The 14,853-nt window shown below is 41.5% G+C and overlaps 1 protein-coding gene across 1 annotated transcript in view; it reads right to left on the bottom strand.

Annotated features, from left to right (window-relative positions):
- Nucleotides 1–14,853, bottom strand: part of nphp4 (nephronophthisis 4) — a 156,648-nt gene that overhangs the window by 64,303 nt on the left and 77,492 nt on the right. Inside the window, exons 9-11 of the mRNA XM_041945704.1 lie at nucleotides 12,942–13,160; nucleotides 12,376–12,514; nucleotides 7,191–7,243 (exon numbers count right to left, since the gene is read on the bottom strand). Coding sequence (XP_041801638.1) covers nucleotides 7,191–7,243; nucleotides 12,376–12,514; nucleotides 12,942–13,160 — 411 coding nt within the window. The remainder of the gene's footprint in view (nucleotides 1–7,190; nucleotides 7,244–12,375; nucleotides 12,515–12,941; nucleotides 13,161–14,853) is intronic.

The following is a 14,853-nucleotide window of genomic DNA, read 5'->3' as shown; positions in this document are numbered from 1 at the left end:
TTCCAAATCTCCATTGAAGATATATGATGTTTACTCTGTAGGAAGTACTTAGACAGAGGACTCCACGTTTTTGATGACTGCACCAGTCCATCAAATAGAAATATTCTAGATGTCTTGGGAGTCATTTTCTGCACATTTCCCCAAAATTCACCCTGACAATTTGGTTGCTGCTTGGAAGTGTCAGGCTCTTCACTAGGATTAAAAAAGTTCTGTGGGTTTGAGCAATGTTTGGCTGTGCAGCCTGAGCTCGTAATGACTGAACCACAGGCAGGTCAGTGAGGTTGAGGGGGTTAAGCTGACCGCAAAAGCAGCTTCTCCTCAACAGGCGGTTGGGTCACCATGCAGGGAAAGTTGAGGTAAGAACATCTAGTACAACTAACACTGCTTGCAATACGCCATAATATATGATGCAACTAGACAGTCTTAGTATGAGACCAAACTAGGCTTGACTGGAGTCTTCCTGTGTTGAGTTTGCAAGTGTCCTCCACACTCCAGAGGACATTCTTGATAGAACTGCTTTAGATCACAATTCAATGAACCACATTTACAGAAATTCTTATCAAAAAGGATTAAAAGGCAAATATCTGTTGAATATTTTAAACTCTAAACTATCTTTATCTGCCTTGAATAGTTTAGTTGAGTTGAGTTTTTATTTCTCTGTCATGCCAAGCATCTGGCCTACCTCCAATGGGATTACAAGATAAAGAATATGTAAGGGATAATGCCCGACGAGGTGTCCATTATCAGAAATGAATGGACGACGCAGAGGCGTGAACCGTCCTTAACTAACTGAATTCAAGATGAACACAGGTGTTTGCCCTCAACAGCTTTTTACAGTTACCTTTTAAACCCTTTCTTTTTGGAGTTTAAATACTTTGGGTGGAGCATTGTTTTAAAAGGAATGGTACACACTATATGTCTTTGGAATAGAGCAAGCAAAGCAAATTGGTTTGACCAACTTACGCAAGGTTTCAGAGTGGATATCTTCATGTGAAACTGCTGGCCACTCCACAGTTCACACACTCGCAAATACTATGTTACTGTAGGTGTAGGTGTAATCCTAAAATGAGCTGTTTTGGCTGTTAGGACTGGTCAAAATGTCCTCACTATACAAAATGTCCTCAAATGTCAAGACCAGTGGGCTGTCACAAGCCAGTCCTCACAAGTGTTGCTAAGCCATCACACTTTACACACACACACATGCATCTCACATTGAGTCATCACATCCTGCACACAGAGAGTGTGAAAGACACCACACTCGCTCTGCATGTGAGGATCTCTCTCTCTCTTGACACACACACACACACACACACACCAAGAGAATACGCACAGAACGGCAATTAGTAGTGGCATTGCTGTGGCTGCCAATGTTCTGAACTCAGTCTGTTTGCCCTGACAGCCAAGCAGATCATCTGTTCACATTCTGGCTTCATGGGATCTGCACGTGTGTTTGTATATGTGTGAATACGTCCGCGGCATTATATCTGTCTACATGTACAGTATGCGTTAACCTCACTTCTCTCCTTTCTGTGTGTGTGGTGCGTTTTAATGTGTGTGTGTGTTTGTGTGTGAGAAAGACCTTCATGAACGTTCACTTGGCTGTCTCTTGACGATCAGTGTAAGTGTATGTGAGGGGGAGAGACCAAGGGGTTTAGCTCGTCCTGCAAAGACAGAAAGTCAGAGGCAGGTGTGGTTGAAAAGGGAGGAGGATGCAGAGGGACATCCAGTGAAAAAGATGGACAGATTACTGGAAATATTAAGAACAAAGGGTGGCGGACTCGAGCACACAAGAGAGGAAAATATTAGAGATGCATGAGAAAGGGGAGTACCAAGCCACAGTGTGAACAATGGGGGTTTGATGTGAGTAATGATGAGTGATAGCTGCATGTGTGAGTGTGACAAGTGAACATAAAAAGTGAGGATGCGCAGAACGGAGTGAAATGCTGCGAGAAAGACAAAGACAAAACTGAGAACAGATAAAAACTGGAGCAAACAGAGATATTAAACACGACAATCATTGATTTAAACATTTTAATAGGTTTTAGGAAGTTGAGCATAAGCACTGCTGGACCTGAAATTGAATTTAACAAGGTAACAAAAACCTGATCGAGCCTAAAATACGCTTAACAACAGAGCAACAGAACAGCATAAAATGGATTATATGAGAATATGTTGGTATCTGCTTTTATCAGTAATACGTCTGGGAAAGAGCTTCATAGTTAAAGGACAATATCGTGATTGTGGCCAGAATGCCGTTGCTTTTCTATGAGCTCACTACAGACTTGGATTTTGGTCAAGGCACTATCAAATATGGAAAGATGTGTTTTGTACCAAGCAAATCGCAAATCATCTGTTGGTCTTTTTTGAACGGCAAAAAGACAGCCCACGCTCCATTTTCTTCATGCATCAAAGTTTTTTCCTCAATGACACTGGCATGCAGAGAGCATATTAACCAGATAAAACCAGTGAAGAGCTGGCAGCCTTCAAATACAATATAACAGCTTCCATTCAGATTTTCCAAAAACAGACTATAAAGCCGCCGCACTGGTATAACTACGCAGAAAATTCAGTAATCATGCGGGAAGAGGTAAGAGGCTGAGCTGTGCCCTCTGAGGTGTGATTATCCTAAGGCAAACACCGACGTTAACAGGAATCCATTGCAGTTTCGGAGAAAACTATTTATGCTTTGTTTAACACAAAGATCAGTCGTTGATACCTCAACATTTACTTCATAGCATGAAAATCAGTTTCGACTACATGTTTACAATTATATTTACTCCTTTATTTTCTAGTGTTAAAGCAGAAGGAATCAGGCTGATGTGCTAAAACAGAGTCGCATGATAAACATTGCTGAGAAATCTTGAATCCACTTGTTTCGAAAAGACATTTGATACAAGGACAGGGCACTAACCTCCACTGTGTGAAGGAGATCTGGAGAAATTAGGTCTGACTGAGCCTCTACCAGCTGCCAAACAGCCCTTTGCCAGCGACAAACTGAAACATGGCCTCACCTCTAGCCCACGGACTGCAAGACCACCTGGGTCAACAGAACACGAGCATGACCCTGAAACATGACCGCAGCCCGATGCGAGAAATCATCATCAACTCAGGCAAACAAACTCAGCTGCTCTCCCAAATGCTGGCTATAAATACCACAGGATCCTTAGCATTCTGCACGAAAGCAAACACAGAGTGTCAAGGATCAATAATTTATGCGAGCAAGAGAAAGTTGTCAGCTCCAACAATGCCTACAGACAGAGCGGGAGCATACGGCTTGTTTACAGAGCCATTTCAGAGAAGGATGCCATTGATTAATCAACGCTCGACAGTCATGTTGAAGAGGAAAGGAAAATTCTGTTGAACAGGCAAAATCATTTTCGGATTGAAAGGAGTGTATTTTTATAACAGTATCTCTGAAAGGGTAGGCGACAGAGAGATAGGGAGAGACACAGAGACTGTATTTGTGAATTTTGCAGCCACACTTGAGTCGTGATGAATTATAGGGTGACTGCCAACAGCAGTGGCATGGCTTCACACAGTGTTTTCTGTTTCATTTCTTCATGCAGAATCCTGGATGGCCATCAGATAGATATCTATGCTGTGCACACCGAGCAGCCAGCACTAATGACTGCTCTTTTACCCCTTTATTTACTATGAATATGTATGGCAAGGTGAATGTATGGGACGCTTAAAGGAAAACTTACAGCAGTTTTAGTTTGGCCACTTGGGAGCAGCACAAAAAGCATAAAACACAACATCATAGTAAAATAGTTGTTATAACAAACGTCTGAGCGAACCTCTGTCTGTTCACACATTCAGCAGACATGCATGACAAGCATTCAACTGCAGTTGGGTTTTCATATACCCAATGAATGTAAGTCAAGTATTCACTCTCCTTTTGGCTTTGCTTTGAACTCCACCAGCTCCTGAGAAAATATCTGGCCTGTGGCTGCTGGATATTTGACAGCCTTCACCAGCTAACTTGGTCTGCCTGGCGTTTGGTGCCAGGCAGGCAGCTTACAGAGAGTTTATCAGAGCTTTTTAGTTAAAAACAGCTGCCTGCTGTGGTTGGACACCAGATGGATAAGAACGGTGTTTGCAGGTGAGGAAACCAAAACACTGAGCTACCGGAGGCTAGTAACCTCCTTTCATAAGATACAGGCATTTAGAAGATTAAATGATAGTCATTTAAAAATATTTCTTAGTGCAGTTTAAAGGCAAGATTAAACTTTTGAAGGAAGAAATTACACAATCTCCTTATGTAAAAGCTCAATGTTGTACCTGCAGCCTTAATTGGTCTGATATGACAGAGCTTGCCGTGCCTAATGTAGCTAATGTTAGCAAACTTTATATAGAAACAACTGGGAAAATAATGCAAAGGGTCTGTTTGCATGCTTGCATGTGGTTCCATTCCACTTGCTCTCAGTGAGGTCGGCTAATGGTGAGGTCTGATGTGCTATTATGCTTTAGTCTTCCCTTGTGGCCTCTGTTGTTCTGACATCATTTACATGCTTTCTTGCTTTAAATAAGAGCTCATCAAAAATGTTTTTTTCTGTCTTACAATAGATGCTTCACCTTTGCTGAAAAGCTAATTGATCTTTTTGGGCAAATTCGGTTGAACTCTAACCCTTAAACCTCAGAAAAATTACAGAAGCATCGGCTAATTTGCTGTGGAAACACTCAGAGGATAATTAAGGATATTCAAACAAAAACACACAGTTATATAACTACAATGAATTGTGCCTGTTTGGTGGGCCGGACGTTTTTTGAACTCACAGTTGAAAAAAGACACTGTGCGTGCAGAGCAATATATCCAGTTTAAGCACCACTGTCTTCCAGTGTCATCCCCTAAGAGCTGCCCAGTATGACCACAGTTGTCTCTCGTTACCCACGGGGAGCTGCCCACTTGCAGGCTTCCACCACCCTCGCTGCTTAATCAAAATGAAGGTCGATTTGTAGAGTTCATGGGTGCAGCGCTCCCATAGCTCCCAGCCCCTGTTGGTTCAATTTAAAATGAGTCGACAATACAGGCTGTGGCTCATTTTGGCCCACAGAGTTAACACTGAAACAGAGCTGATCTTTCTCCTCCTCCTCCGCTGTGTGGCACAGCGTTAGTGTGTGTGTGTGTGTGTGTGTGTGTGAGTCCCTGGCCTCATCCTGAGAGAAAGTAGCATCCATCACAACTCCCAGTCTCCACTGGCACTTCCACTTAGGCTGAGGGTTGATGGTAACGCCCAATAGCTTAGCTCAGCCAGGACAAATACACACAAAACACACACACAGCAGCACACACTGTCGGTATATGTTACATACGGTCGATGTGCGGTATCTTACTAAGAACGGGATATTAGTCAGTCACCGTCGCCCACCTCATATATGATGGATGGATGGTTATGATGCGGCTGAATCTATTACTGCAGAATTGATCAGTATATCAGCTGGCTGTGGGAAGCCTCTAATATATGCCGATGCTAATGTGACATTTAATCTGATGTGATGCATCTAGGCATGGTTATCATCATCAGTAATACCTTTACTTCCCCGATTGCTGTGGTGATTTAAATGTTTCGTGATTGACACACACAGATATTTTGAAGTCTTTCACCAAGAATAACATTTTCAACAGACACACACCCGCACACACTTCCATTTTTCTTTTTCGAAGCCAGCTTCATACATATTCAGTAACACTCTGGCTGCAGGATATTTTGATAGATCCAATCTTTCTGGAATCTGGTACAGGTGAGACAAAAGGTTGTGAAAAACAGAACTCTAAAAAATACTTCTAAACACGCCTCTTTGTACCAGTGATGCATCCTAATCACATTGTTGTAAATAGATCTGGGACAAATCATGCATTTTTTCTGACATTTTTTTTTAACTTATGGGCTTGACCTGCAATTTATGCCGGCAAATCAGACACAGCATGACTGTGGGTTAGTCGAGATTTATGATCTTTGTCTGAATAGCAAGGAAGGGGGGGCTGTATCCACATAGAGGGAACTGCTAGAGGGGCTTCCTGATTCTGTCATGCAGCCAGGAATCACTCCAGGCCGGCTGAGAACTGGAATCTATTCATATTGTTTTCCTTTGACGAGTACAGACAGGAGCCAGATAGCATTGGAACGCTCAAAAAAAGGAAGTTATTTTAATAATGTTTCTTCACTTGGAGGTAAAGCAGAGGAAAACATGTGTTTCGACACTTGGTCGTGAACAAAAAATCTACTTTCAGTGTGCAGAACATGCAGCGTGTGTGATTTTTCTCTCTGTTGCTGATCTATGTACTGTATAAAGCAGTTCTGAGCATTCCGTAGCACAGACGAGCACTTTGGGATGAAGCTTATATTGTGAAATTTAACAGTGGAACTTTTTTCAGGTACCGACTCTGTAAAGCAATCACAGTTTTAACTTACACCTGAACATAAGGTCAGGCATTTGCAGCTCTACCACATCATGTATAGACAGCATGAGGCCCATTTGAATCTACACTTAACACATTATCTCTACAGAACTGAAAACTGCACTGAAAGGATCAAATGTAGCTCTATTCATCAAGGGAAATCTGATTCTTGCTTTTACGTGCGTACATAAATAACAGTTGTAATCAGCATGGCCTGCAACTGAGGGAGCATATTATTATTATCAATACATTTAGCTTTTTATCACTAAACTTCATTGTTTAGTTGATAAAATGGCAAAGCAAATGATGCCAAATAGCCTCCAAAATGTATCAAAGCCGTAAGAAATGGCTGAAATTCAAACATTTATTGAAGTATTTATAATTATATGAAACGTGTTTTCACATAAAGCTGGTTTTACTTGATAATTACTTTAAAGCTGTGGTAATCAATACTTTTCACATTGACAATGGATCAAATAACGATGCTGATGTGCTCCTAATGGTGAATCCACACAAAAATGATCAGCTACTTCACAGTCCCCCGCAGCTCTACACAGCGTTTTAGCCTCTTTTAGTTCATTGTTTGGTTTTCTGGCCTTGTTTCCAGATGCAGCAGGCAGCTCTTTCAAAAAGCTTTGAGAAACCAAATGTATGCTACCTGCCAAGCTCAAAACAGTAGACGTACAAAGTTAAGGAAGGATTTTCTTACTTTTGAGAGAAATGTGAGTACAAAAAGCAGCTAAAATACTGGCAGTGGCTGTTCATTTGAGTAGGTGACAAGGTGTCTTACCCCGGGGCCTTGAGGAGACTCTGGTGGAGAAGCTGGTGGTACATATTTTTTACCTAAAAAACACAAGCAACACAAAAAAAAAAAAAATGACTCCACCTTGCACAGTGTAAACAGAAACAGTACAAACTAAGTGTAAAGTTTAGCTCTTTTATGTAGTGCTCTTGTTCATGGATTCACCTGCATATCACAAGGCTACGTGCTAACAACTCCGGTTCAGTGTTTAACAAGCTCCGCTGACATTGTATGGCAGCAGTTATTTTTACAGCGTGGTTAGACATTCAGTGGAAAATTAGCTGTGAGGGGGAATGGAAGTCGACAGTAAACTGTCATCTTTTCAGATTGCTTTCTTGTTTATTAGATTTGCAGTGAGGTGGCATCCTGGGGTATAAAGAATATAATGCAACGAGGAGTGCTGAATAAAGTAAATAACTACGCAGAAGACGGGGACACCAAAACTACTTACAGACAAATCTATCCAATTTGACACGGATCAGAAGGCACAGTTCAATTCAGATGTCACGCTGAGTTTAAAGTCCAACAATACTTCCTGAGGTTTTTGGTTGGTAGCCATGGTAATACTGAAATGAAAGTCTTTCCAGCATCTCTTTGTCCTCCTCTCCCACTCTTTCTCACTCTCTGTGCTGGGCTTGACTGGCCTTTTGGAAATTGCTTCAGTTGCCTGGGGTGTCTTACTGTAGCTCCCATCTGTTCAGACTACATGCACATAGAGTGGACACGGCGCAGGACTGGCTGGCTCTTTGTCACTAATGTACTCTGGCACCCACCCCCCCCCGGCAGCCATTTTGTTTTTAGGGCTTTCCGTTTCCTCACTGTTTTATGTCCCGAGCCGTTGGCAAATGTGCTCCACCTCATTAGCTGGACTGACGTGCAATTGGCCGTTTATTCGTGATCAATGAGAGGCCTTCTCGACAGCTGAGCAGCTGTATGAGAGGAATATACCAGCACCTACACGTGCACAACACACCAGGGATACAGAGGAATACATTTAAATATGCAGATACAGTGTAATGCATCATTAAAATTCATTAATGAACATCTGTGGAAAAACAGCAAGATGCCCATCACCCCCCCCCAGCTTATCATTAGAAGTGGAGAGTGATGGTCATGTAAACACTGTGGGTTCAACTGAATTACAGATTCATGAAAACGTATCGATGAGAATTTCCACCCCTCCACTAGAAGTCGAGTCCATGTCCATTCTGAATAACTCAGTGGTTCATTCTGAAAACATCAGATTAGCAAACTGTCGTGTTTCTAACACATTCAAAGGTGGTGAAACACAGCAAGCTCATCAAACATGCATCAAAGATACGAATTGCATATTTCAGACCGGCCATGAATTTCATATTGGTGTAAATAAGCGATCTGCAATGGAAAGCAGCACACTTCCGGGCATGTCCATGCACCCACACACACACACACACACACACACAAGATCTGGGAAAAACAAAGTCAAGGATGATTAAGGCACTGAAATCAAAGAATGACAGAGATTCATGATATCATTCTCCTCTGAACACTAGCCCAAATCATTCTGGCTTCTTGGGCGATCCTCTGAGGACACTTGAGCGCTGATTAAAATGTCATTAATAGACTTTGCCAAAAGCCTTCTCTACACACCCATGAAGTATGCCCTGATCAACACTATTCTTCTCTCCCAAGATAAGTTAACAGCATCATTAGCGGGGAAATCATTGAGTATAGAGCCAGGGTCCACTCAAGCTCTTTCTGCTGTCACCGGGATTGAGTGGCTGTGTGTCGTGTTTACTGCACTTTTAATCAATTTACAGACAGACGCAGAGCAAATCAGCAGTTTGGGTTTCAGAAAGAGATGCAGACAGTGGCACATCGTTTATCTCGGGCTGTGCGCGGGATGTGGAATATTTAATCATAACTTTGTTTCAGTGGGAGGCCTCTTTAAAGCTTGGGGTTCGGGAGTTATTTTTGGATATCGTGGAACGGTCACGCATAATTGGGAACGACGGAGGAAAAAGCTTCTGTTTGAGAATTTCAGCAGCATACACTTATAACCCCCTTAAAGTCTGAAGAGAGAAAAAAAATAAACAGGGACTTGTTTCAGGTTTGTTTTCACATTTTTAATCACCGCACATAGTAAGCAATGAGCAGCCAATGTGCTTGGTGACACGAGTGGCTGATGTGTGATGCTGCAAAAATGTTTTTCAAATGCACGCTGAAGCTACTCTGCCACAATGATCTCACTTAGAAGGAAAAACAGTATGTCATTGCCGCTGGGAGTCATGTAATTGAGCCTGTGAGAGTATTTTTAGAGATTTGCTGATTTTCCAGCACAATAATAAAAAAAAAAAGTTCATGGAGGTTTGGAGTTTGAGACAACGCAGAATTATGGGAGTTGGTGGATGAGTGAAACGCAAAACCCTCTCTGAGAAATAAGGCTCCATGCTCACATTGTAGAAGTATTTGCTACAACTATATTTATTATATTAAAACTATATCTGAGAAATTGTGCTTTAAGTGCTTTGTTAAAGCACAAATGATGCTTAATTAGTAAAACAAAGGACTTTAAATAAGCAAAGAAGAAACAAATTAGCTAAGGCTATGATCAAACCCAATGTGTTAGTCTCATTGCACCACCTTAAAGGATAATTCCACTTTATTACAACTTGGAGCCAATTTTTTATAGGTCTGAACATCATTAGGGACACGGGGCAACGTCCCGAGTCACTGGCTCCTACAGCTATTTCATAGCTGCAGGAGCCAGTGACTATATTTATTATATTAAAACTATATCTGAGAAATTGTGCTTTAAGTGCTTTGTTAAAGCACAAATGATGCTTAATTAGTAAAACAAAGGACTTTAAATAAGCAAAGAAGAAACAAATTAGCTAAGGCTATGATCAAACCCAATGTGTTAGTCTCATTGCACCACCTTAAAGGATAATTCCACTTTATTACAACTTGGAGCCAATTTTTTATAGGTCTGAACATCATTAGGGACACGGGGCAACGTCCCGAGTCACTGGCTCCTACAGCTATTTCATAGCTGCAGGAGCCAGTGACTCGGGGCGTAGATAATTTTGTCGGCTCAAAATGACCCTCGGCACATTTTGATATCTCTTACGGTTTTCGAGCTATGACCATCGAAGGCCGACGTAAGACGCAAACAACTGCGATAAATTTCCCATAAGAAATGAATGGGGAAATTTCCTCAAATTTCAGCCTTTTTCAATTGTCCGCTGCTCGGCCATACTTTGTCCTAGAGACTTCATTCAAACTTTAAAACGTAGATAATTTTGTCGGCTCGAACACACCCTGTGTCCCTTTCAAAATTTCCCAGGGGGAATTTTCTAGTTCTTATTGCTGTATTCATTCAATCAAGTAATTGCATTGATCTAAGAAGCTTTTGTGGTTATCTGATCATTAACCTTTAACCTAAAGCATTCAACACATTTTCACCTGACGGTGGTGCTACGGGATAAATCTGGGGATTACCACAGTGAGTAGTCTGATGGGGACATGAATGTGCAGCACGATTCAATTACTGACACATTTCACTCAAAACCACAAAGTCAACCTCATGGTGGCACTAGAGAAAAAAGTCAAGGGTCAGTGCGCCAATGTATCAGCTATTGCAATGAAAACCTAAAAACTGAAAACTTGATCTTCAACTGGTGGTGCTTTCTGTCTGTCCCGCAGGATATGCATGAATTCTGAAAATTACTCTGCAGTGGAAGAGGCACAGTCCGTCTTGAGAGTGATCCTCGAGTGGCTTGCACACCACGGGTAACAAGCCAAAAAGTCCATAATTCATAGCTCACCCACTCTACAGAATCAGACTATTCTCCAGCTCCATCCTCTTTTCTCTGTGAACCCACCATCAAACTGCTTGGCTTGCAGGCTGGCCGACAGCAGCACACTGGCTGAACTACAGGAGGTGGCTCCACAGATCCACTAAGCTTGTCTATTAGATGTAACAGACATCACGTAGGGTTATTTTCATTGACCAACTGTTGTATTGAGTCCCATCGTGAGTATTTTTGTTTGCTTACTGGGATTCCAGAGAGGGTTTTTTTTGTTGTTGTTGTTGAGATGAGGTCCCAGTCATTGGTAGTTGAACTGTGGGTTTTGTATGAAGCACTGACTTCCTCCTTGGTGGAGGTCTAGGAGCGTTTTCTTGTTCAGTATCTAGCGATCATTATGGATTTTCCTTGTTTTTTAGGAATCTGTTCACACTAATATACTCATAAAATAACACTAATTTTGTAAGAAAGTGATATTATTAAGCAAAAAAGGCTGATTAGGCCGAAATATATTCATATTTAATGTGTACAGACAAATGTTTGTAAAAGACTTCATGGCAAACCACCGAGTAGTTGGTGAGATACTTCAGTCTAAAGCAAAATGTTGAATGGGGTAAGACACTTGAATGGCTCAAAAGATGAGCAGTCCGATAAACAGACAGGTTCATCAAAGATAAAATCAATCAAAATGGAACTGTTTGTTGTAACAATCCACCACTTTCTTTTGACAGAGGGACTCAATGAATACTAGCTGTCACTGACTAAAAATAAAAGCACTAAAAATATCAGCCTTAGTATTTACCTTGAAAGGATTTAGTCAGAATTAAAAGAGCGAAAATACTGGCTGTGTGTGTGTGTGTTGTTGTCTATGTGAAGTTCCCCTCGTCGAGCAGACATAAGCATGAGGATGCAAAAAAATAAGGCTTGTTCAAGATCAAGGACCCCTAATGGACAGCCAAAGTCTTCTCCTAGCACTTTGAGTTTATCCCGTTATTCCCCTCAGACCCCAATCATGAAGTGTGCTAATCATGCAGAGAGCAGGTGGTGCAATTGAGATAACACTGCAGAGGTGGGGGCCGCATTATATGCACAGGACAGGCTAGTTTGATGCTTAGAATTTCATATGATTACACCTGGGTGTTGCTGCACGCTTGAGGTGTACCTACAAAACCGATTTGCAGAAACAGACCACACACTTTCTGCTCCAATAAGCAATAACCTTTGTCGTAGAGAAACAAAAATCTGGCTCCCTTTAAAGCTGTGAGCAGCAAAGAGCCCCTCAAATGCTTCTTGGAGGAGAACTCTTCATATTACCTGGCTTCGCTTCCTTTCCAAGTAATTAATATGTGCTTAAAAAGCCATTATGGATTAACATGATGATTTACCCTGTGAAGGCGATGAAGGTGATCTTCTCAGACGTGACACACCCTCCTGCTTTGTCCTCAGAGGGGCCTTCGGGCTGGACCCCTTCCTCTCCAGACTGGACGACAGCCGAAACGTTATCGTATCCTTCGCCTCCGAGACCTCCTTGAGAGGACAAAGTTTCAGACATTGCAGTAATACACACACACAGAAAAACAGTTTAAGAATGAACAGTTTGGATTCTGACAAAGCTGAAGGAGATTTGTGGTCGTGATGTGTAGTTGTTTTAAAATACCTAAACTGAGTGAAAATCCACTGCTAAGGTGCGAAAAGTTATGACAATATTTGCACCCTTCAGAATTTTTTATATTGTTATTTGTAATCTGACCTTGTTGAAGTGCTGTGTGAGGGCCTTCCAATAAACACAGCTCATCAAATATCTTAATGCATCACATAATGCCAACAAACGATGTGGAAGCTTTTGTCTTCCGGTAAACAGCTGAAGTCGGCACCTTGTCTTAACACCTTTCAACGCACTCTTTACAGTTTGTTCCTTCCAGAAAGATGTTTATGTATGCTGTTGTGACACCTGAGCGGTGCCTGGTGCTGAGAGCGGCGCAGGGCTCTGAGTGTTGGCAGACATCTCTGTGCTGTAGACCATGACTCCATGAGGGTTTGGCGCTGCACCTCCTCGCAGAGCAAGCTGTATCTCTTCCCCCTTCCAGTCAGCCGGCTCCTGGAAGGGGGACCAAATCCCCCAACGAAGGCACTGCAGGAAGGCCGCTCGGGATGTGGAGGTGGCAGACAGCTGTGTGGCGGAAAAAGTCACAATATTAGAGGACATTCAGACGATCACATGATTATTAATGGCTTCATACAAGGAAACAACCTTGATTAATTAATTAAAGAGCCTTTTTTAAAGTCAAAATCTTGTACTTTTCTTCTTTTGCCAGATCCTGGCCTGCAATTCTGTTCCAATATGTCCACGATGTCAAATGTCAAATGTTTACTGACAGCTTCCCTTATTTTGTCACAGCGTCAAAACAATCCATTTTTCATCAGTTTGAATGAGCAAGGCTTCAGGTAAGTGCTTGCAAAACAACAATCGAAAAAGTTTTGTCTGCATTTTATGTCACTATGGTCAAAATATGGATCCTGGAGTGTTCCATTGGAATAATCACAGACTTTTACAGTGTTTAATTATAGCCCATTAACAACCTGATGAATGTAATACAGCAGAATATTAGAAATTGAAGATGTATTAATGTAATGTAATTCAATGTGTCGAACACAGAACTAACTGTGAAAAGCTTTCAAATTTCACTGTGTGTTATTCTACAGGCATATTAAAGTCCATCTCAAAACTGACCCCCATTATCTGATCACAGCAACTGTAACTGGGCACCACAGGTCTGTCAAGCTTTTCTTTCTTAATTTCTCATAGAAACTACTGTCGGTGGCGGGAGGACGATAAATGATCAGAGAAATAAAGACATTTGTGGTGATAAAATGATATTTAGACCAAGACACTCCAATTCCTAACAGTTTGACCAATGGACTTCATTTCACTGGACACTCTCTTTCACATAAATCATAACTCAGCCTCCCCTTGAGCCCACTCTGTCTCTCTTGTAAATGCTAAATGAGGCACTTTTGCTGCTATGCTGCTGATGGGGTGTTTTTTTCGTGAAGCCAGAGTCTCAAGGAAGTCTAAATTAGAGTCTCTGTGATCAATGTTTCCACATTGACAAATGTTTAGGAGTGGGTTGATTGATGTTTTCAACAGATTTCCAAACTGAACTGATCTTTACAGGTCTTAAGAAGAATTTAAAGAGCAAGTGAGCTATGAATGCACCTGCTCTGCCTGCCGCCACCTCGGCTGCAAGACGTAACAAACACTCAAAATCAAAGAAATCAGCTTTCCACATTGCCCAGTATTAAAAAAAAGAATTTGCTGAGCTGCAAAAACGTGATTAAAGATGCAGATACAGATGTACGTACAAAATTATAAATGGTCTGACTTCTCTGCTCAGACAGTTTGTCAACATAAAAATCGCTGCATATCAGTTCACAACAAAGCTTGACTAAAAGGGAACTTTATCCCAGCAACTATTTGAGAAGTGGATACATACAGTCTATTTAAAGAAATGGTTGATTAGCACTCTGTCAGCACTTAAACTCAATTGTACCTTTCTGTCCTCAGTCAGTGCTGTGAACCTCACTTGCTGTCAGCTGTCACCTGTAACTACTTTGCTATCACCAGTCTGTCCTCATGTGCCTGCAAGCATGCCTGTTATTTTTGTTTTGCTTTTCTTGTGTCAGACTCAGTTATACATTTTACATATATTGTATGTGCTTTTTATGTCTGCTCTTCCGCTTTGCATGTTTCAGTTAGTGTCTAATAATACAGCAGAACTTATCTTATTAGTTTCTATTTCTTTTGATTTGCATGTCTTGTATTATGAGCCCCTGTACCTGCACCTGACAGTGTAATGTTATGG

This window comes from Chelmon rostratus, chromosome 10, assembly GCF_017976325.1.
Source record: "Chelmon rostratus isolate fCheRos1 chromosome 10, fCheRos1.pri, whole genome shotgun sequence".
Taxonomy (NCBI): Eukaryota; Metazoa; Chordata; class Actinopteri; order Chaetodontiformes; family Chaetodontidae; genus Chelmon; species Chelmon rostratus.
This window is presented reverse-complemented; position numbering and strand designations above follow the sequence as displayed.